The sequence below is a fragment of the Entamoeba histolytica genome, genomic scaffold, assembly GCF_000208925.1.
Source record: "Entamoeba histolytica HM-1:IMSS scf_1104750518997 genomic scaffold, whole genome shotgun sequence".
NCBI lineage: Eukaryota > Evosea > Mastigamoebida > Endamoebidae > Entamoeba > Entamoeba histolytica.
Genome location: NW_001914869.1, coordinates 76502 through 98172, shown reverse-complemented (window position 1 = coordinate 98172; position 21671 = coordinate 76502). Strand labels below are relative to the sequence as shown.

The following is a 21671-nucleotide window of genomic DNA, read 5'->3' as shown; positions in this document are numbered from 1 at the left end:
GAAAATATACAATAAATTTAATATCAAAATCACATTACATTCTAACAATAAAGTTTCTTATTAACTTTGATTCCAACCCATTTTATAATAAGTCCTGTTAAATTTGAAATGTTTGATGATAAAAAAAACAAACCTTTAATAAAAAACTTCAAAAAAGATAGTTATGAAATTGTCAATTATTTATATCCTTTTTGTAATATTGGAAGGATAAACATAGTAAAAGACTTTGGAGTAGGAGTTATGTTTTGGTTTTTACAGTAAGTTTCAAATTGTTTTACATTATTTGTTGTAATATTGAATAAAGAAGGAATAACTGCAAATTGGTTAGAGTTCCATATTGCATTACAGATAGATTCAATTGTTAATGCTAAGGATAATGTATCTGGATTTAATGAACGTTCATAAACAATCATAAATAATTGGAATTGGTCAAATGTAAGTTCTCCTTTGAATGAAGAAAGATAATTAATAATAATATCAATACTCATTAATTCCTCATAACTTAGAGTTCCATATTGTTGTTGGATGAAATGAATAATCGACTGTTTAGAGACAAATCCATTAACATTTAATACACGGAACATAGAAATAGTACGTTTCAATAACTTTGATTCTTTTTCATTGTCAGTGTCATCTAAACATGGAGAATCACCATCTAACCAATAACGAACAAAATTATATAAAGAAAGTTTATTAGTTCCATCTTCAACATATGCTTTGATAACAGTTTGGGCAGTGCTTAAATCAATAGGACTATTAAAAATTTTTGAAGTTTCTACAAGAATATCTGCATCAATACCATGATGTTGAAAAGTAAAAAAAACTGCCCTAACAAGTCCTTCATTATGACCATATTTTCTAATATTTTCATCAAATGTTTGTGCGATCATATTAATAAGGTCTGGAGTTTTTTCTTCAGCATTAATTAAACGCAGGATTCTGTCGCAAAGACTTGTCTCAATTTCTAATTTAGTAAAGAGTTCTTTTAAATACTTTTCTTTATTTTGATATGATGAAGGAAGTAATGGAGTAACTTTTTTTGTTTGGGCAATTTGTAATGGTGGAAGAGAGTGCAAATCAACCATAGGAACAACAATATGTTCACAAAAGTTTTTAAAATCTAAAATGTTATCTGAAATTATTTCAGCATAATGAAGGAATTCAACCAATTGTATATCAGGTGATGTTGATATTAAATTTGCCTTTCCATTAAGAGTTTTAGTTAAAAAGATTTTAATTCTATCAATAGGAACAGTTCCTTTATAATCTTTATCTAAAACATTGAAAATAGTAGTAAACAATTCTAATATTGTAAAGTGTTGAGTTCTTTCAACAACCCATTCAATAGAAGTACAAATTTTGATAAAATCAGACGACGAAATAATATTGTCTTTAACTAATACATTTAACAGCATTACTAATGATGGAACAATAACTTTATCAATTTGGAATATATCAATAAGTATTTTCTTAACACGAGAAGTTGTTAATCCAAGTTTTAATGAGTCATATTGATTGTAAATTTTTCCATAATATTGAGGCTTTAATTTATAAATAATTTCATTCACTTTTTGTTGCATTGACGTATGTTCTAATGTGTCAAAGGTTTGAATCAAAAATGTTGTTAGGTTTGTTGGAATACCATTTTTAGTTATTTCACCAATACAATGTTCATCCAATCCTTTAAACATCATAAATGTAACAACTTCTTCACTCAACTTTCCCCATCTATGAACGTATATATCTAAATACTGCATCATTTCAACAAATATCCTTTTGGTGATATGACTCGACTTATTTTTAAAACATCGTACCATTTCATCTACATTAAATTTATTAATTTGATTATAGTTATCTAAAAATTCCATAGCAATTATTTGTTTAATCTCTGCTGTTCCAATAATTCTTTTCTTCATTACTCCAAGTTTACTTTTTTCTTCAAACTGCCTTATAAACCTTTCTCTTGACATCCTCTCCTCTTTTTCACTCTTTTTTTTTTTAGTTTTCTTTTTACTTTTTTATAAAACAAAACAAATAAAAAACTTTGTTCAATCATATATTCTATTATTTAAATGGTGGTGAAATAAAACTATGCTTTCTATCCATTAGCCTATCACCTCTATCAATTCTATCACTACGCTCAATCCGACTTCGGTCAATAAACCCAAATGGAACGTTTATCCCATGGTCCATTGATAACCGTGTATCTCTATCCATTATTGATAGGTCAAGCAACGAACCTCTAGCCTCTATTGGTACTTTATCAATAAGTGGTCTATCTACAGACATTCCTTGTTCTACATTGTCGTGGGGGAAAGGGTCATGCTCATACCTAGGATCAGATAAATAACGAGGATCTCTAAGATAGCGATTGTCATACCGAGGGTCGAACCTAGAATCCATAAGACGTGGGTCACGAAGATCCCTAGGGTCGTTAAGAGGAGGTGGTCGAATGTCTGTTAGCCCGACACGTTGGGTTCTGTCTACTTGAGGACGACTTTGAAGGTCTTGTGGAGTGCGTTCGGAGACTTTGTCCAGAGATGGTTTAGTGTCAATAGGTGGACGGTCAATAGAAGCACCCCGTTCGAGGGGTGTACGTTCATTTGGTCGTTCTAGTTGTTGAATGCCACGTTCCAAACGATCATAACGAGTGTCATAGTTAAGTCGAGGGTCAAGTCGAGGATCATTCCTCATATCAATTCTAGGGTCAGTGGTATTGTCATATCTAGGATCATACCGATCATACCTTGGATCATATCTAGGATCATACCGATCATATCTTGGATCATATCTCATATCAAATCGTTCAAAACGAGGGTCATACCTTGGGTCAAAGCGTGGGTCGAATCTAGATGATGAATATCTTGGGTCGAAACGAGGATCATCATAATAAGGATCATCATAACCTCTAGGATATCTTTGATCTCGATTGTCTTTGTCATAACCAAAAGGATAAGGTGCAGGATAACGTGGAATAGGTTTCATTGGTGCTGGTTTTTTAGTTTGGTCAATAGCTGTTTTAACATCCCGTGGAAGTTCACTAATTCCATTGAATGGTTCTTTTTGTTGATATCCTGTTGTATTTGTTGTTTGATAATATGGATAATCACTTGGTTGTCTATTATCAATATTTTTTAAAAATGGTTCACTTGACCGAAATAAAATTGAATCAGGTCCTTTAGTTAATCCACTTGATGAATAAAGCCATCTATTTAATGTATCAAACATTGAAGAACATCGATTTGGATCTACTCCATATGCATTTGATACATCTTTAGTATATTGTGTAATATCTCGAATTTTTGATGTTTTTTGATAGATTTCAAAGACAGGTTTTACAAACAATGTATAATATGCAATGAATAAATGTTTGTTAGCACCTCTCATTCGATATTTATGTATGTTCCCAAGATATTCATTATAATTAATTCTCTCATTTATTTTCTCAACATTCCGCTTATTCCCTTGATTTGCTATTTCTCCCCCTCTTTCTCTTCTCTCTTGTTTCATTTCTTGTGTATTATTACTTTTTTGCTCTTGAGGCTGTTTAATTAACATAGACACTCTATTTGTTCCTACTGCTGCTTGTGGTTTATAAGGTGTGTTCCAATCAGTATTTTTATTGACTACAAATATAAATGGGTCTCCTCCGTTATTAGGCTGTATTTCTTCTAAACTCATTGACTGATATTTTGAGAACTATCTCTCTTGAGTAATTTTTACCTCAGATCTTAATTCCCCCTCAACAGGTATTATTTGATTGGCTTATTTTCTTTACCTGGAATATTCAACACATCAAAGAATATTCTAAAATCGAACTTTGCTTTTATATTTCGTTTCCTAATTATTTGTATTTATCAAAATTCTTATTTATTAGTTTCAAACTAATTCAATAAATAACAACTTATGTCAGTCGAAGATTCTTGAAGAAATTTTCTTTTCCTTTTTTGTTGATCTTTGAGATGATTGGATTTTTCTAATCAAAGCAACTTCTACACTTTATTTTTATTTATTTCCATTGTGACGTGGACATTTTTGTTTATTCTGTTTTGAATTGTTTTTGATTTTCATTTTCAAAAAAGTTTTGAAACAAATTATTAGTTTTTAATTGATATAAATTATAATAAATAATTGTTATTATGAATAGTTGGAGAAAAGATATATCAAACTATAATAAATAACAAAAAAGTACAAAAAATAAAAAATAAAAAGGGTTGATGTAAGAGAATATTCAATATAAAATAAGAAAAAATATGAAACGTTTAAAATATAAAGAAACTTAAAGAAAAAAAAAACAAATTAAATAAATTGAGGAGGAATGTCTCGATTGGATAAATTACTTGATTTAATCGAAACTGCTCCAACCCCTGCAGCTCGTAGAGCAGCAGCCCTTCAATTAGGTGAGATTATTAATTCAAAACCAGAAGAAATTGGGAGATTATTAACACGATTATATCCATATACTATTCACAAAAAATTTGAAACAAGGACTGCAGCTGGAATTGCTGTAGAGGCAATGGCAAAGAATGTCCCTGTAGTAAGATGTGCACCATTAAAAGAACCATGGACTTTTGAAACATTTAATTTAGATGAAATTATGAAAACTCATAAAGTATTATTGGCAATGGATGACAGTAAACAAAAAGCACAGCCTGTAGAAATCGTTTCAAGTAGTAAGTTAAGTACTCGTCAAAAATTAATGATGAAAAGAAAAGCAAAAAAAGCACAAGAAAAGGAAACTGAAGTTATAGAAACAACAGAAAAATTGGATTTTAATTGTGATGGATGGCCATTTGAATTATTTTGTGAGAAAATGATGCAAAACATATTTGATCCTAAATGGGAAATCAGACATGGTGCTGCTATATGTCTAAGAGAAGTTTTAAGAGCACAGTCAAATGCAGTAGGAAAAGAATGGAGAATAGATTTAACATTAAAATTATTATCAGTTATTTCATTAGATAGGTTTGGTGATTTTATTTCAGATACTGTAATTGCTCCCGTTCGTGATACTTGTGCTCAAGTTATTGGTATTGCTATTAGAAATTTAGGGGATGAAGTAAGTAAATTTATTAAAATTATTTGTCAAATGTATCATAAAGATGAATGGGAAGTAAAACATGGGGCTTTATTAGTATTAAAATATACTGTTGCTATTGTTGATAAAAAACAAATTCAATCAATTTTTATTATGATTAAACCAATTCTAATTGAAGCTTTAACAGATGTTGGTCATGATGAATCAGTTGCTGTGGCAGCAGAAGTTATGAGAGAATTAGTTGATTTTATGAAATCTGACTTTGAACTTATACAAAAAATACGTTCATTGTTATGGGATGTTTTAGAGGATTTAGATGAATTAACTGCCTCAACAAATAACGTTCTTCAATTATTAGAATGTGTTGATAGAATAGCGGCTGAACAAGCTCCAATTCCAATTACAATATTAATTGATCAATATATTCCTAAATTACTACCATTTTCTGGACATGTATTACCAAGTGTACGAACAGCAGTAATGGAAACTTATCATAGTGTTTTATCTCAAATTCTTTCACAACTAACTGCTGCTTTACCTCATCAACCAAAAATCCCTCCAACAGGAAAGTCACTTGAAAAATTATTTTTTCAATGTTGTGCTGCTGTTGTATCTGAAGCTAATGACTATTTGCCTACAATAGATGATTTATTAAATGAACCTGTTGATAACCCTATCCCACATAATAATCGTCTTCTTCATCACGCTGTAGCTAACGCTGGTTTATTAATTATGATTATTACTCATGCATTCCCAGAAACAATAAATAATATTGTTAAAGAATTACCAAAATTATTACGAGTATTTGAATTAGGTAGTGAAGGTAAAATTGATAAAAAGGTTGTTTCTGTAATTAGTAAAGTGAAACGAGATGCTCCTATTGCAGAACAAAAGGAAAGAATTGATATACTGTTTAATGGAGGAACAATTGTTGCTCGTATTATTGAAGCTGCAAGAAAGGTTGGAAATGATGCTGAAAATTGTGTTCTTCAATCATTAAATTCTCCACAATCAATTATGCTTGCAGCGTTAGCAACTGAATTTGAAGAAACTCACTCGCCATTAGTTAGAACAAAATTAGAAGAAATTTATTCTAATTATCAATATGATGATTTTAATTCATTTGATTGGAAGATGATTGTTGAGACATATAAAGAGAATAGTGCTGGATTAAATTTACCTTTAATTAATAATAGTCGAGAACTTATTCAAATTTTACCTAAATTACGTGAATTGGTTCCTAATAAAATTTCTAAACTTGAACATTCATTAAAAACTTATAATGAAATGGTTCAAGGAGTTATTTGTAGGACAAAAGCAATTGTCATTGGTGCTATTTATCCTTCTGTAAGAGACCCCACTTTATTACATGAACCAATTTTAAGAGAATATTCTCCGTTATTAACTGAACATTTTACTATGTTATTTCATCGTTTGTATCAAAACACAACTGATACACAATCACTAGGATTTTTATTCGCTACATTAATCGACCATCTTAAACCAATGTATTCTAATATCATAGAATTAATTAACAATGAACAAATTACTTTTTATAATCTTACTTTACCATACTCTTTACATTATTTCTTAAAGTTCTTAGCACAAAATATTGAATATAAACATTATTTATTATCAATATTAACTCCATTACTCGTAGAACCTCCACCCGATGATCCAACAACATCATTATATTATCCATTATCAATTTCTGTTTTACCATTTCTTCCTACTTGTCCATTACATGTAGATCATATTAAAACATTATTAAAAAATGTTCATTCAAGTCATGCTTTTCTTATTGCAACAACACTTTCTCGTCTATTAAGATTACACAAAGAGTTATTAACTACATTTATTACATTAATCTATCCACAGTTATCAGTTACTTCTCCAACGTTATTAGCTGCATTACATATTTTCCACCACATGTGTTTATCACCTACAATGGCTACATTGTTAATTCCTGTCTTCCCATTACTAATAACTCCATTTTTAGGAGTTATGAATTCAAATCATGAGAGTAATATTAGGAGATTAGGTGCTCAATGTTTTAGTGTCGTACTAAGATATCTTCCACTTCACGTTACTCCACCACCTGATCTTCCTGATAAATTACGTGATGAAATTGAACAAAAAAAGATTTTTATTTCATTCCTTTTTGATGGTATTAGAAGTCAATCTATATCACAGTTTTCTGTGTTTAATCATCCAATTAATGGAAAATTAAGACCATATCAATTAGATGGTATTTCATGGCTTTTATTCTTACATAAATATTGTATTAATGGAATTTTATGTGATGATATGGGTTTAGGAAAAACATTACAAACACTCTGCTTATTAGTTACTGTTCATAAAGAGGCTGAATATCCAAGTTTGATTGTTTGTCCACCAACATTAACAGGACATTGGAAACATGAAATAGAACAATTTATAAGTCAGTCTGATCTTAAAGGAGTTTTGTATACAGGATCAGTAAAAGAACGGTTTGTTGTTCTAAATTCATTAAGAAAGAAAGATATATTGATAGCTTCATATGAAATGGTTAGACATGACTTAGAACAATTTAAAACAAAGAGATTTACTTATTGTGTATTGGATGAAGGTCATATTATCAAAAATCCTAAAACAAAATTAACACAAGCAGTAAAACAAATTATTTCTTTACATAGATTAATACTAACTGGTACACCAATTCAAAATAATGTATTAGAACTTTGGTCATTATTTGATTTCTTAATGCCAGGATTTTTAGGAACAGAAAAAGAATTTAGTGAACGATATTCTAAACCAATTCTTGCTGCAAAAGATGCTGCTTCTCCTGAAGACCAAGAACGAGGAGTTATTGTAATGGAAAAATTACATAGGCAAGTCTTACCATTTATTTTAAGAAGACTTAAAGAAAGTGTACTTCAAGATTTACCGCCTAAAATTATTCAAGACTATTATTGTGATATGAGTCCAGTTCAAAGAATGTTATATCAAGAATTTGAGTCAACAAATGATATGGATGAAATAGTCCAACAAAAATCTGACAAGAAACAAAAAAATCATATTTTCCAAATTTTAAATTATTTCAGAAGATTATGTGTTCATCCAATGTTAGTTCTTGATGATCAACATCCAATGAAACAAAAAGTTGATGCTTATTTAAAACAAGAAGGAAAGACAATAGATGATATTACCAATTCTCCAAAATTAATGGCATTAGCAGAATTATTGGAGATGTGTAATATTGGAAAAGATGGAGAACATAGAGTTCTTATTTTTGCTCAAATGAATATTACATTAGAATTAATAGAAAAACAATTATTTGCTAAACAATTTCCATATATTTCATATTATAGATTAGATGGAAGTGTTCCACAAAATAAAAGAACAGAAATTGTTGATAAATTTAAAAATGATCCAACAATTGATGTTTTATTACTTACTACAAGAGTTGGTGGGTTAGGACTTAATTTAACTGCTGCTGATATTGTTATATTCATGGAACATGACTGGAATCCTACCAAAGATCTACAAGCAATGGATAGAGCACATAGATTAGGACAAAATAAAGTAGTTAATGTTTATCGATTAATTGTAAGACAAACACTAGAAGAAAGAATTATGAATTTACAACAATTTAAAACTAAGATTGCTAATACTGTAGTAACTAGAGAAAATGAAACATTTGCAGGAATGAATGCCGGTAATTTTGTCGAATTATTTAATAAGGAAGGAGAGGAAAAGAAACCAGAAAAGAAACCAGAAAAAGGAATATCATCATTATTAGAATCGTTAGGTGATTGGGATGAAGAAGAATATGGAGATGAATTTGATTTGAATGCATTTGTTGATAAAACAAATCAAAGTTAATAACAATGTTTTTGTAAAAGAATAAATAAATTAATACATTCTTTTTTTTAAATAATTTAATGACATTCTATTACGAAGATGAATTGAGCATTAATTTTCCTAGCTGTTTGTTGTGAAGAGAATGGATTAATACATGGAGTACATGCATAATTATTTTTAAATCCTTGATGAATACTACAAGTGCCATCTGAAAGAATCCAAAAAGCAGAAAATACAGTTAAAATAAATGGAGAGTCATTTTCATAATATAATGTTAAAGATTTTGTATTATTTTTTTTTCTGTGAATTATTTGTTGAGTATTATTGTTATAAGTAAATAGGAAAAATTTTTGGGTTGTTTCGAGGTTAATATTTCCTTTCTTTTTAAATGGAGGAATCACTTCTTCATTGTAAATTCCAAAAATATCAAAATCACTAGTAGCTATAATAACTAAAATTTTACTATGCCCAATAATTTTAGAGTTAAAAGTACGATTATCAAGAGGATCAAACCGACTATCAAATAATATATCATATGTTTTTATATCAATAATATTAGAAACCATTTCTACTGCTGGAGAAACTGGTTCAAACTTTTCACTTAAATATTCTTCTTCAATATCTTCTTCTTCATATCTTGGAGAATGTTTAGGTGTAAGCATTTTTGTTATTTTTGGAGTTATTGACCTATGAGAAAATACCCCCGTGGAACAAAATGATTTTTTACTACTTCTTGGAGTACGTCCACCATTACTACTAACTGAATAAGATCTCTTACATTTTGGTGTTAATGATGGACTTTCTAATTCTTCAAGTGGAGAAGTAGAATTAGATTCAAAATAATCAAGTGCAATTCCTGTTTTTGAGCGTCGTTTTTCATTTGGAGTATATGAACATTTTATTGAAGGAATTACTGATCTTCTGTTCATCTTTTTTGGCTTAGGAACAATAATTGTTTCTTTTTCTTTTTCGTTATTAGCATCAGTTACAGTTAATGTAAATGAAGAATTAACGTGATTCCAAGTACCAAGACTCCCTGACCTAGAGTTATGATTCTTAATATACCCTTGCTGATTTCCCATTATCTGTATTTTAGTTTGGTTATTCCAAAAAAAAAGATCTCCCATCAATTCAATTGTTGTTGAACGACTTTAAAAAACCAATTTTGAAATAGAATGAAAGAGAAAAAATGATAATAGTTTAATATTTTTTTCCTTTTACAACTTTTAATTACCGAGAAAATAATAATTCAACGAAAAAATCAAACCAAAAATAGAAAATCAATTATATACATTCAACTGCTAAAAGAGTTGATATATAGCTTACTTTATTTATCATTCTTCCTAACATTGGATTTAACATTGGTGATTTTACATAATAATGACTTTTTAATGATGGATGAATATGAACAGTCCTATCTGCTAATATCCAAAATGCAGAGGCAATAGTAAGAACAAAATTTGATTCACATTGAGGGTGAATAGTTAATACTTCTTCCGTTTTACTTTTTTTTGTCATTTTTTCTATTGTTGTATAATTATGCGTAAAAAGAAAAAATCCTTCTTTACAAATTGACTTTTGAATACAATGATTTTGAGCTGGACATATGACATCTGGATGATAACATCCAAAGATAGAACCATCTTCTGTAATAACAATAATTAAAACATTAGAACAACAACATACTTTTGAATTAAAAGCACGTGTTGTTAATCCATCAATTGATGAATTATAAAGAATATTAAATTGATTTGAACAACACCAGTTTTCTATATCAGAAAGAATTGAACTTTTATTATCAAACTTAGGAATTTCAAAAGCAGCAGATTTTATTTTTCTTAGTGAACAACAATTTCTTGGAGATCCTTGAGGTGTTAAAAATCCTTTTTTAGTCTTTGTACAAACCCGATAATGGTCAGTGTATTGAGTTTGATAAAACAAAGAATTGGAATTTCTTTCTTCTTCTTCTTCTTCAGAACCTTCAAACACACAAAATGTTTCTTCTTCATTTAAAATGTTAATACGTTTATTAACTTTAGTTTGTTTATTCCCCATATGAACTAAATGAGTTATACAGATTGAATTTAATGACTTTAAATACCCAATCAATTTAGATAATTTTATTTTGAATAACTCTTATTGTTTTTATTGTAATTCAAAAAATAATAATGAATCTTTTGACAAGCACTTTGTCTGATTATTTCAATTAAATTTTAAATTATTAAAGAATTATTTGATAAAAACTTGACAAAAAGATGTATTTTTTAGTTATTTTACAACAGCCTTTTCGTATACAGAATGATTTGTTCTTTTTTTATTATTACAGAGAATAATATTAAATTAAATTGTTATTATAGACTTTAAATAGATAAAAAAAACAAATAATAAATTTAAAAAAAAAATCATGTGTTTGATAATGTAAGACTAATATATTTTATATTACATTCTATCTCTTTTTTTATAAAAATATCTTTATTTAAGATATAAAACTACAATAAAAACATTGAAGAATTAACATTTTTTTTATTCAATTAAACCCTTATTTTCAATATTTCTCCTTTATTTGTTGAGACTAAAAAGTAATCTTCGTAAGGAATAACATAAGTAAATTCTAAATTGTAACCTTCAGGAACAATAACACTTTCTAAAACTCCCCATTTGCTTGAACTCATTTTTAATAACAATCCTTGTGAAGTTACAAAGAAAAACATATCTGATTTAGCAGAAATAGCTGCTGAAATGATATTATTTGGAATATCCATTTTTTCATATGACATATTTGTTCTATCAATCTTATGAAGCATTTCTCTTGAAACAACATAAAGATATTTCCCATTATTCCCAATAAATACACTTTTCACTTCAGTTACTTTCAGTGAAAGAGAAACGTCTAAACATTTCATTGTATCATAAGGACTTGTTTTCTTATTGTATTGAACTAATTGCATAAAACCTGTTTTGGTTATAACAAAAAATAGAACGTCTTCATCAGCAGAAGTACTTGGTAAAAATACAAATGAATGAATAGGTTCATTTAAACATGTTGAAAGTGAAATAAGTTCAAACTGCCTATTAGCTCGATAGACTTTTACGAATCCATTAGATGATCCAATTAATACACTATTACAATCAAATGGAAATAATTCTAAACAAGTGATATATCCATCATTGGTTTTATTTTGTTGACCAAATTGAGAAACTCTCAAGGCAGAACTACATTTATATAACTCACAACAACTTCCTAATGAAATAACTATATAACTCCCAGTTCGAGTAACAACTCCTCTAACATTATGGAATTGCTTCTCTCCAGAAAAGTCTAGTACTTTTTTATCTTTAGGAAATGATGAAATATAAGTTTTACCATCAACTTTTTTGAATAAATAGAAAATATCTTTTGTTGTTTGAATCATTAAATGTTTACCTTCATTACTTATAGTGAACATTTTAATATTTCCTTTAACTTTCCAAAAATTAGTTATATCACACTTTGAAATAGTTGAAGGAATATCAGGTTTTACAGTTTGTTCTGTAAAAATAATTTTATTTTTGATAGGAATATCTTCATCTGGTTTTCTTTTAATTGGTTCAAGTTTTGAGTAAGTAATTGGTGTTACAGGAGCAACTTGAGTCATACAATTAGAAGAAGGAGTTTGTTCATTACACATAACTTCAAATTGAATATTAACTGGTTCTTTAATTGTGTTACTATTCCAATTAATTGGAATAACATTAAATTCTCTATAAAATACTCTTAATTGTGTAGAATTATCAAATGTACATACAGCTAAACAATTATCAGCAGACATTTTTTGAATATGTTCACAACTAATTTGTTGCTTAATTTGTTGTGTTTCAATTTCAATAACTTGAATATTTCCTTGTGAATATACAAAAACATTAGTATCATTTCCTGCAAGTATTGGTGCTGAACTTTTTCTTGAATATATTTTTCTTATTTTCTCATTTGGTATAACAATATATCTATTATCATTAGAAATCATTACATTTTCATCAATAACACAATCAACTAAAATACTTAGTTGTTGTTCTTTTGTAACTTTATTTGGTTTTCCTAAACAAGTCTTTAATTTGTGTAATAATGTTGGATATACTACAACCACTTCTCCTTGTACCTGACTTGGTATTACTCCAATAGCTCCTTCATTTTCATAAATAACATTTTTATTAGCAAATTGATATACTTTAACTCCTTTTGAATCAACAATAGCAACTTCAGTTGTTCCATTAATTATTGAAATAGATTTGACATTAGTTGCTGGAATTATTGCAAGTATTGAAAGACAATATCCAATGCATAAAACTTTTACTTGTGATCCATTATAATAAACAATATATGTTGATAATACAGAAACTAGTGTTACTGGACTATTTTCTTTAATATCAAATAAAACTTCCCCACTTTCAAAATCAATACAAGTAAAATTTCCTGTTTTAAATCCAATATATACTCTTGTATCTTTAACATATAAACAAGAAATTTCATTCGATTTTAATTGAACATCAATAAATTTCCAATCAGAAAACTTATTTCCCTTTCTTATAACAGTTGATACTTTTTCAAGATGCATATGCTCTGGTTTAATTAAACTAACTAATCCAATTTTATCATCAACACTACCTTGACATATTTTAATATGGTCATAACGAACACCATTAGATACTAACTTCTTTAATGTCCCTTTCTGAATTTCTGGGAACTTCATGTATTCTTTGATAGTTGAGCCTTTTTCTATTTCATTCATAATACAATTAAATAAATTTGTTATTATATAATTATCATATCCATCATAATTCAATTCATTTTTAGCTATAAGGTCATCATCAAAAAACAAATTAGAGAGTCGAGTGAGATATTGCTTAGTTACAATAGAATTTGGTAATAACTGAATTCTTTTCATAGATTGAACAGCGGCTTTGAAGTCTGCTTGTTTACATGAAATAAAAAAGTTAATTTCTCTAATCAATTTAAGAACCATTTGGTCTTGTTCATTTTGAAGTCTAAAAAAGGTAAGTTAATATATCAAAGAGTTAATAAAGAAAACAAATGAAAAAAGAAAAAAGGGTTGATAAAAAGACAAAGAAAAAAATTTGAAATGTCTTTTGGTTAAGTAATATAAAAAATCTTCACATATCTTATTTAAAAGATAAGGCAAATCAACATATTTCAACAAGAACAAACGAGGTGAATTGAGTAATATATTCATCTAACTTAAAAAGGTCTCTTTGCATAATTAATTGTTTTATATATTCTTGGTCACAATACAATTTTAGTTGAGAGGATATATTAATGAATTCTTTGTCTCGTTTTTCTTCTCTTATATGATCAACAAATAAAAGTTCTAATTCACGTTCAAAATTCACTTTTTTATCCATTTGATTTTTAAGTTTCTCACATAGATCTTAAAATTTAAGATGAATAAAGTCGTGAGAAAGAAAGTATTATTAATGGGAAGAAGTGGTTCAGGGAAAACTTCAATGAGAACAATTTTATTTTCCAATTATTTACGTTTGACATTTTCATTGATAAAACTATAAATAAATAAAAACTTACAACACAGCAACACAAACAAGACAATTACAAGTAACAAGTTTGTTTTATACAAAAAAAAAACAGTGAAGGCGAACAATATTAATTAAAAATTTATAGTTGATGTTAATCATTCTCAAATTTCATTTCTTGGGAATTACACATTAAATTTATGGGATTGTGGTGGACAAAAACAATTTATGGACATGTATTTAGGAGCACAAAAATCACAAACATTTAAAAAAGTTGAGGCATTGATTTATGTCTTTGACGTTACAAGTGAAACATTTGATAAAGATATTCAAGAATATAGAGCAGTATTAGAACGATTATATGAATACTCTCCAGATGCTAAATTATTTACTTTAATACATAAAATGGATGTTTTTGAAGAAGATGAAAAAGATTATCAATATTTACAAAAAGAAGGTAAAATTAAATTAGTGTCAAAGCCTTTTAGAGTTGTCAGTTATCCAACTTCAATTTATGATGATACATTATATTCAGCATGGAGTGCAATTACATATAGTCTTATTCCAATGATTACAGAAGTTGAAGATAAATTAAATTCATTTTGTAATTTTATAGAAGCAGATGAAATTGTTGTATATGAAGCAAGTAGTTTATTAGTAATAAGTTATTCTTCAAGAGTAGAATTTGATGAGTCTAGAAGATTTGAAAATATATCAACCAGTATTAAAAGTTTTTATCATAGTTGTACTGACTTAAAGAAAACACAATTTAAAAATATTAGAGTTGAATTACCTGATAAAAAAGTATATTTTGATACATTTACTTCAAGCACTTTTATTATGGTAATATTTTCAAATCCTTGTTTAACTTTTACTAATGTTGCAATGAACGTTAAGGCAATTAGAAATAAATTTGAAGATTTAATTGGTTTCAAAGGAGATGACTATTAATTATTTGTTGAAATTAAATAACTTCTAATTTTAATTTAATAAAAACTTTATTAACAATTGGTTTGTTTGTTTAATTTATCAACCAAAACTTCTGAAACATAACCATTGATACTAAAACTATTCAAATGAAGTTCATGACAATTAACTATTGACCCACAATAATCATTTATATAAAGTTCTTTAAGAGAAGATGGAACAATAAATAATGATGATGATCCACTAATAATTAAAGACGTTAGAGAAGTGTATTTATCTAAATGAATTGTTTCTGAACAATTAATATTCATTAAAACCAATGATTTTAGAGTATTTGGAAGTGATGGTTGTTGTTTTAAGTTTGAAATAACAAGGTTAGTTAAGTAATTTTGATTTCTTAAGTCAACAGGAGAAGAGCTACAATCAATATCTAACACTTCAATATTTAAAGGAGGAAGTTTTTGTGAAATTGTTTTAAGATATTTTAATGAAACAAGGTATTGAGAATCAAACTCAATAGTATTCATGTATGTTAATGAAGTAACTGTACTTAATATTTCTTGGTCATTTAAACCTCCACTAATTCCTAATTCTTTTAGATTTAAAAGAATTGGAAAATGTGGAAGTGTTATAGTTTCTAAAAAAGTTAAGTTTGTAATATATTCTGAAGGAATAAATTCACAACAACTTAATTTTCTTAGTAATGGTAATTTACATTGAATTGCATTGTATTGAACAACAGTTAAAGCAGTTAAATGAGAAGGGTATTTGAATGAATATTTAGACAACAGTGTAGCATCAAGTTCTTTAATAAAAGAATATTTTGATAAGTCTAAATAAATTGGACAATTTGAAGAGGTACATCTAATACTATTAGGATAATAATTTTTCATTATTGATTCATTTATTAAAGAAGTAGGTTGTACTGAAATTTTAAGTGGTTGAGAAATACAAATCACAGAATCATCATTAGTACTATTACAAAAAGATGAAATTAATTGAATTTTTGAAGATAATTTTAGTTGAGAAACAACATTATATAATCTATAACTTGTTGATATATCAATTACAACTTTTTCTATATTATAATCATCTATTTCCTTTAAAAAATTAATGTCTATATCCCCTCTATATGATGAATATTCTAATAACTCAATTCGATGTGTTTTATCAATAAATAACTGAGATAATGACAGCCATCCTATTGGTCTTAAAACTAATCGTTTTAAAGATGGATATTCTTTTAAACTACTTGGTATTTGTTCGTCAATGAAACTATATTGTCTAATTCTATTTTTTAATTGATTTAAAACATGTTTTGGCAATGGCATTTCTCTTTCTTTAAATTCTAAATACTCAACACTTAATGGAATGAAATCAAATTGATCAAATTCTTTCTCTACAACAAATGTCTGGAGTTGAGGAAAAAGTTTAAATTGTTTAACACCAATATGGTTTACTTGCCATTTTCTTTTAATTTTGTTTTTATCATATTTAAATGAAGGTGACTTATGAACCATACTTAATACGTCAAAGCATTTCTTGTTAATATAACTAAACGTTTCTATACTCTTAATATCTTTAAAAAATAAGATAATATTAGTTAAGTATATCTCTTCTAATTGAACCATTTTTTTTTAAATATTTAAGATGAAGAAAAAGTAATTTTGTTAAATAAAACTCAAAATAAATATTATGAAACAAAAGTCAAAAAAAAAAAGAAAAAAAAAAGAAAAATAATGAAACAATTACACGTAAATAACACGTTATATCAACGATAAGTTTAATCATCAAAATTTATCATATAAAAATACAATGAATTAAATTAAAAATAAGAAAACAATTAAAAATATTATAAAAAAGAAGTAAAGAAGAATAAAAAAAATAGCAATAATTACTTATTTAAATGAAATTTCAAATTTTTATATAGTTTGATTAACAGAATATTGAACTGGAATAATTGCACGAGTTTGAGGTTGTTGTGTCGTATTTTCTTGTGCCTCTCCTCTAGCATTTTGAACTTGCCGAATTTTTTGTCTACATCTTTCACATCCATCAGCAATTTCAATTAATTGACAATTAATTCTTAAAACATCATCATATTGTTTTCTTAATTCATCTAATTGTTGTTGAAGATTTAAAAAAGCTTCTTTACTCTTTTGTCTACTTTTACGAGCACTTTCTTTATTTTTTAATTTTCTTTTAATTTTATTTAAAGTAGCTTTCTCAGATTTAGTAATAGTTCTTCTATCTTTTAATTCATTAACATAATCTTCAAATTCTTCTACAGTCATAGAAGAAAGATCTTCTTCTGACAATAATCTGTCATAAGTAATGTTTTGAAATTTTCTTTTTCTTCTATGTAAAGGGGTATAAGTTTGATCTGGGTATTGAGTTGTTGGAAATTGAGGTGGTGGTTGTTGTTGTGGAAATTGAACTGATTGGGGAATGTAAGGAGAAAATGAAGGGAAAGGAGAATATGGAGTATTACTAGCAACTGGATTAAATGGTTCAGTAACTTTAACAGGACTAGAAGGAGCTTGTTCAGAATAAGGACTATTGACTAACGCCAAATTTTGTTCTGGTAATGAGTTATTTGGTTCCATGATTTGGTTATTATTAGTTTTCTTTTCCTTTAATTATAAATAGATCATTTGTGTTTCAAATTTATGTCATTTTTAAGAACCCTTAAAAATAGAAAATTTTCTCTTTTTAGTGTTGTATCATTTTTTAAAGATTTGTCTACTTCAGTTAGTACTTCTGTATTTGTTGGGACTACACTGTCCTCTAAGTCGAAGGTGGTACACTAGTCTTTTATTAATGAATTTCATTTAAAAGTTCAAAATGAACGTCACAACGACTGAACAACACGTGAGAAGAATGTGGCTTTTTAGAAATTGTGTTATTTAATTTATAAAAATGTTATTACCACACAAGAACTTAAAAAGAAAGAAAAAGAAAATAATAAGTGAAAGAATAAGAAAAGTATTTTAATAGTAAAAAAAATCAAAAAAGATAATATTTTAAAAATAGTAATGAAAAATAAAAACAAAATGACAAGATAGAAAAAATAGAATAATCAAATCTTTAAAATCATAAAGGTATGATCAAGTTCTTATTGGTTGTAAACAGACAAGGAAAAGTTCGTTTACATAAATGGTATACCTCTCATTCATTAAAAGAGAGAGAGAGAATTATTCGTGAAGTATCAAATCTTGTTTTAAAAAGAACAACAGCTGTAAGTAATTTTGTTGAATGGAGAGACTCTACTATTGTTTATCGACGGTTTGTTTATTCTTCTATAGACAAGTCAAAAGTTAATTGAAATGTAGTTATGCTAATTTATATTTTATGACATGTATTGATAAAGGGGATAATGAACTTCTTGCACTCGAAACAATTCATCGTTATGTAGTTATATTAGATAAATATTTTGGTAGTGTTAGTGAAATTGATATCATCTTCGATTTTGCCCGAGCGTATGTTGTTCTAGATGAAGTTATAAACGCTGGTGAATTAATAGAAGCTGGTCCTCAGATTGTTTTAAATGAAATTGAACAACAAGATGAACTTCATCGTTCAGACTTAGAAAAACGATAACTATTTTATCTCATTGAATTGGTTTGTATTGCCATTAGTTAGAGCATTGAAATTAAATTCTTTCTTTTAGTCAATGCTTTTTTGGGTTTTTAACAAAAATGAATTTATTTCATTTAATTAATTTTCCTTCAACTTGATAATTTATAACGCTCAATTTTTTTTTTAAAACAAAACCATTAAATTTTGTCACATTTATTTTAATATCCAACGAAACAAAGTAACACCGCATAAAGAATTGCACATACTGATGTTATAATTATAACTTCTTTTGGATTACTTGAAGAAATGGTTTCAACTTGGTTTTGTGGTAAATCACTATTCTCTTCTACTTGGCATTGTTCTGATGGTTTATAATTCTCTAATTCTTTTTTATTATTTTCAAGTATTATTTCATTAGGAGGTTGGTGTGTAAGTTCATCAATTCCATAAGGATTAATTTTTTGATTTTGATTGATACAAGTTTTTTCATTAGGAGGTTGTAATGTTGAAACACTCATTGATTTATAAGATCTATTTTTCTTCAATTAAAAAGACTTAAAAATGTTTTTCATATCAAATAATTATTTCTTTTTTTCTTTGAATATTCACCTGAAAAAGAATATAATATAATTTAAGACTTGATTTTTTTACTACTTTGGTTTATCTTGTTAAGCAATAATAACTAAAGCGAATAAAAACTACCTGTCAAATAAGACGTGTTATTCACTTATTGCTTCAAACACTAACATCTGTTCTACAACAAAATTGTAATTTCCACACAACGCATTTTTAGCTTCACAATACTCAAACCCATTTGCCCCACAATAACTCTTTTTTTTTGTACCACTTTTCATAACAGCAATATCAGACTTCTCTGGCCAATGAACACTATATCCAAAAGTAAAAAGCCATTCATTCTTACAACTAAACATAACAAATTTTTGGTTACCATTACATTTAAATCTTGTTGGATCACTAAACCTACCATTAGAGTATAAAACAAATACAAACATTGTGTCACTATGAATACAGTAATCAAGTTTATCAATTGTCTTATCAATATATCCACCAAAGATATTTTCATCGCCATCAAAAATTATAAAGAATAAATTCTTTTTACCAATAACCAATTGTTCAAGTTTAGATACTTTATTTTGAACAATTTCTTCTGTTAATGAGTCATATATAAGTTGAATGTCTTTTTTCTGACTCCATTCACACAAAATATTTTTAAATGGTTTAATACGTTCATTGGCAAAACACATCCTTTTATTTCCTCTTTTTTTACTTGTTATTTCTTGAATATTTTTTTTGTTTATTTCTGTAGCTGAGTCAATCATGTTTTGGTATTTAATATTGACTAATTCTATTTGTTTTTCTATGTCTTCTATATCAATTTCTTTTTCTCCTTCTACTTCTTTTTCTTTATATGTAATTTGTTTCTTTTTTTCTTCAAGTTCCTTTAGACTGTTTTCTATGTTCATTTCTTCATTTTTATGCTTATTTCTTATTTTACTAATTTCGTCTTGTCGTTCTTTGTCAATTTGAGCAACTCTATTTTCATGTTTGGTTATTTCCATTTTCTCAATTCTGTAGATAAGGTAGTTGTACCATCTTTCCATTTCTTGACTTATTTGCGTAGAGTCATACACATGTTTTAAACCTCCTTGAATGAGTTTGATAATATTCATTAATTCAAGCACATAACGAACTATAACCTGACGTTTAAGAAAAAGTTCATCTGCTCGATCAAACATTGTTTCTATCCACTTATCATCTTCATTCCATCCTTTTTTGGTGTCAATGAATGATTGGTCGAATGTCTTGAAATTATTAATTGAATTTGAAAGACTTTCCATTAAATCTTTCATCTTTAAACAACTTTCTTTGAGAGATTCAATTTGTTCTTCAAGAGAAAAAGACATAGAATAAAATTTAAATGACTCTTATCTAAAAAAAATTAAAAAAAGAATTTTTACTAAGTTTTTATGGTATATTGGATTTTTTTTTATTTATATCGTAAAAGTTTTTTTTTATTTTTTTTTTATAAATAATTCAATAAATGATTGTAATTTCACATCAATCTGTTTCAAAATAACTCGAATTTATATGTCATTGTATTTCCAATATTCTTTATATACATATCTACCATTAATTCTCATCAACTATGAGTCAATGGGATTATGTTATGAATAGACTCTGGTTAATGGAAAAATAGAATTACTTCTTATGGTTCATGTAAAGTATTACTTTGATAACAATAAATATTGTGTTTTGTTTTATGGATTGTTAAAGAATAAAGTTATAATTTCACTTAAATAAGTGAAAATCATATCTTCCATTTTGTAAACGAGGATATTCTTGAACAAATACCTTATTTTGGAAAAAGTTGATATTTGATAAGGCATTATTTTTTATTGGAGAAGGGTTTATTCTTTTAAATTCAGAAATGATATAGTCTAACGAGAAAAAAGGTATGAGACAATAACTGTAGAAAACTTCAACAAAAACAAAGAACCATCTACAACAAGATTATATTTTATTTATCTTTTTTTAGAAGTATTGAGAGAAAGTTTTTTTCTTAGAATGACAAAATTCAGTTTTTAAAACAGTAAAATAACATACATTATATCCATTTTACCAAACTGAATTAAATACTTATTTCTATTTGACTTAACAACTAATTTCAAGTAGAATACTTTGAAACCAAAGAGAGATGTAAGAATCAGAACAAAATATAAATAAAATAAGATGAAAAATG

General features: G+C 27.2%; 11 protein-coding genes across 11 annotated transcripts; 3 read left to right on the top strand and 8 right to left on the bottom strand.

The window, feature by feature from the left end:
- Nucleotides 1–176: 176 nt before the first annotated feature.
- Nucleotides 177–1916, bottom strand: EHI_178830 (uncharacterized protein; the record flags this gene model as incomplete). The annotated part of the gene is made up of 1 exon (XM_651149.2): nucleotides 177–1916. One exon carries the CDS (start codon nucleotides 1914–1916, stop codon nucleotides 177–179), a length of 1740 nt encoding a protein of 579 aa, XP_656241.2.
- Nucleotides 1917–2064: 148 nt separating this feature from the next.
- EHI_178820 (uncharacterized protein) lies at nucleotides 2065–3681 on the bottom strand (the record flags this gene model as incomplete). Its single annotated transcript, XM_651150.2, has 1 exon — nucleotides 2065–3681. One exon carries the CDS (start codon nucleotides 3679–3681, stop codon nucleotides 2065–2067), a length of 1617 nt encoding a protein of 538 aa, XP_656242.2.
- A 637-nt stretch (nucleotides 3682–4318) lies between these two features.
- Nucleotides 4319–8902, top strand: EHI_178810 (SNF2 family protein; the record flags this gene model as incomplete). Its single annotated transcript, XM_651151.1, has 1 exon — nucleotides 4319–8902. One exon carries the CDS (start codon nucleotides 4319–4321, stop codon nucleotides 8900–8902), a length of 4584 nt encoding a protein of 1527 aa, XP_656243.1.
- A 56-nt stretch (nucleotides 8903–8958) lies between these two features.
- On the bottom strand, nucleotides 8959–9963 carry EHI_178800 (uncharacterized protein; the record flags this gene model as incomplete). Its single annotated transcript, XM_651152.1, has 1 exon — nucleotides 8959–9963. The coding sequence occupies one exon, from the start codon at nucleotides 9961–9963 to the stop codon at nucleotides 8959–8961; it is 1005 nt and encodes a 334-aa protein (XP_656244.1).
- Nucleotides 9964–10165: 202 nt separating this feature from the next.
- EHI_178790 (uncharacterized protein) lies at nucleotides 10166–10936 on the bottom strand (the record flags this gene model as incomplete). Its single annotated transcript, XM_651153.1, has 1 exon — nucleotides 10166–10936. The coding sequence occupies one exon, from the start codon at nucleotides 10934–10936 to the stop codon at nucleotides 10166–10168; it is 771 nt and encodes a 256-aa protein (XP_656245.1).
- A 476-nt stretch (nucleotides 10937–11412) lies between these two features.
- Nucleotides 11413–14278, bottom strand: EHI_178780 (uncharacterized protein; the record flags this gene model as incomplete). The annotated part of the gene is made up of 2 exons (XM_651154.1): nucleotides 11413–13903; nucleotides 14085–14278. The coding sequence occupies 2 exons, from the start codon at nucleotides 14276–14278 to the stop codon at nucleotides 11413–11415; spliced, it is 2685 nt and encodes an 894-aa protein (XP_656246.1).
- A 39-nt stretch (nucleotides 14279–14317) lies between these two features.
- Nucleotides 14318–15355, top strand: EHI_178770 (GTP-binding protein, putative; the record flags this gene model as incomplete). Its single annotated transcript, XM_651155.1, has 3 exons — nucleotides 14318–14411; nucleotides 14464–14493; nucleotides 14553–15355. The coding sequence occupies 3 exons, from the start codon at nucleotides 14318–14320 to the stop codon at nucleotides 15353–15355; spliced, it is 927 nt and encodes a 308-aa protein (XP_656247.1).
- A 50-nt stretch (nucleotides 15356–15405) lies between these two features.
- EHI_178760 (uncharacterized protein) lies at nucleotides 15406–16962 on the bottom strand (the record flags this gene model as incomplete). Its single annotated transcript, XM_651156.1, has 1 exon — nucleotides 15406–16962. One exon carries the CDS (start codon nucleotides 16960–16962, stop codon nucleotides 15406–15408), a length of 1557 nt encoding a protein of 518 aa, XP_656248.1.
- A 291-nt stretch (nucleotides 16963–17253) lies between these two features.
- On the bottom strand, nucleotides 17254–17937 carry EHI_178750 (uncharacterized protein; the record flags this gene model as incomplete). The annotated part of the gene is made up of 1 exon (XM_651157.1): nucleotides 17254–17937. The coding sequence occupies one exon, from the start codon at nucleotides 17935–17937 to the stop codon at nucleotides 17254–17256; it is 684 nt and encodes a 227-aa protein (XP_656249.1).
- Nucleotides 17938–18434: 497 nt separating this feature from the next.
- On the top strand, nucleotides 18435–18931 carry EHI_178740 (Clathrin adaptor complex small chain, putative; the record flags this gene model as incomplete). The annotated part of the gene is made up of 2 exons (XM_651158.1): nucleotides 18435–18616; nucleotides 18664–18931. The coding sequence occupies 2 exons, from the start codon at nucleotides 18435–18437 to the stop codon at nucleotides 18929–18931; spliced, it is 450 nt and encodes a 149-aa protein (XP_656250.1).
- A 698-nt stretch (nucleotides 18932–19629) lies between these two features.
- Nucleotides 19630–20835, bottom strand: EHI_178730 (uncharacterized protein; the record flags this gene model as incomplete). Its single annotated transcript, XM_651160.1, has 1 exon — nucleotides 19630–20835. The coding sequence occupies one exon, from the start codon at nucleotides 20833–20835 to the stop codon at nucleotides 19630–19632; it is 1206 nt and encodes a 401-aa protein (XP_656252.1).
- Between the last annotated feature and the right edge of the window lie 836 nt (nucleotides 20836–21671).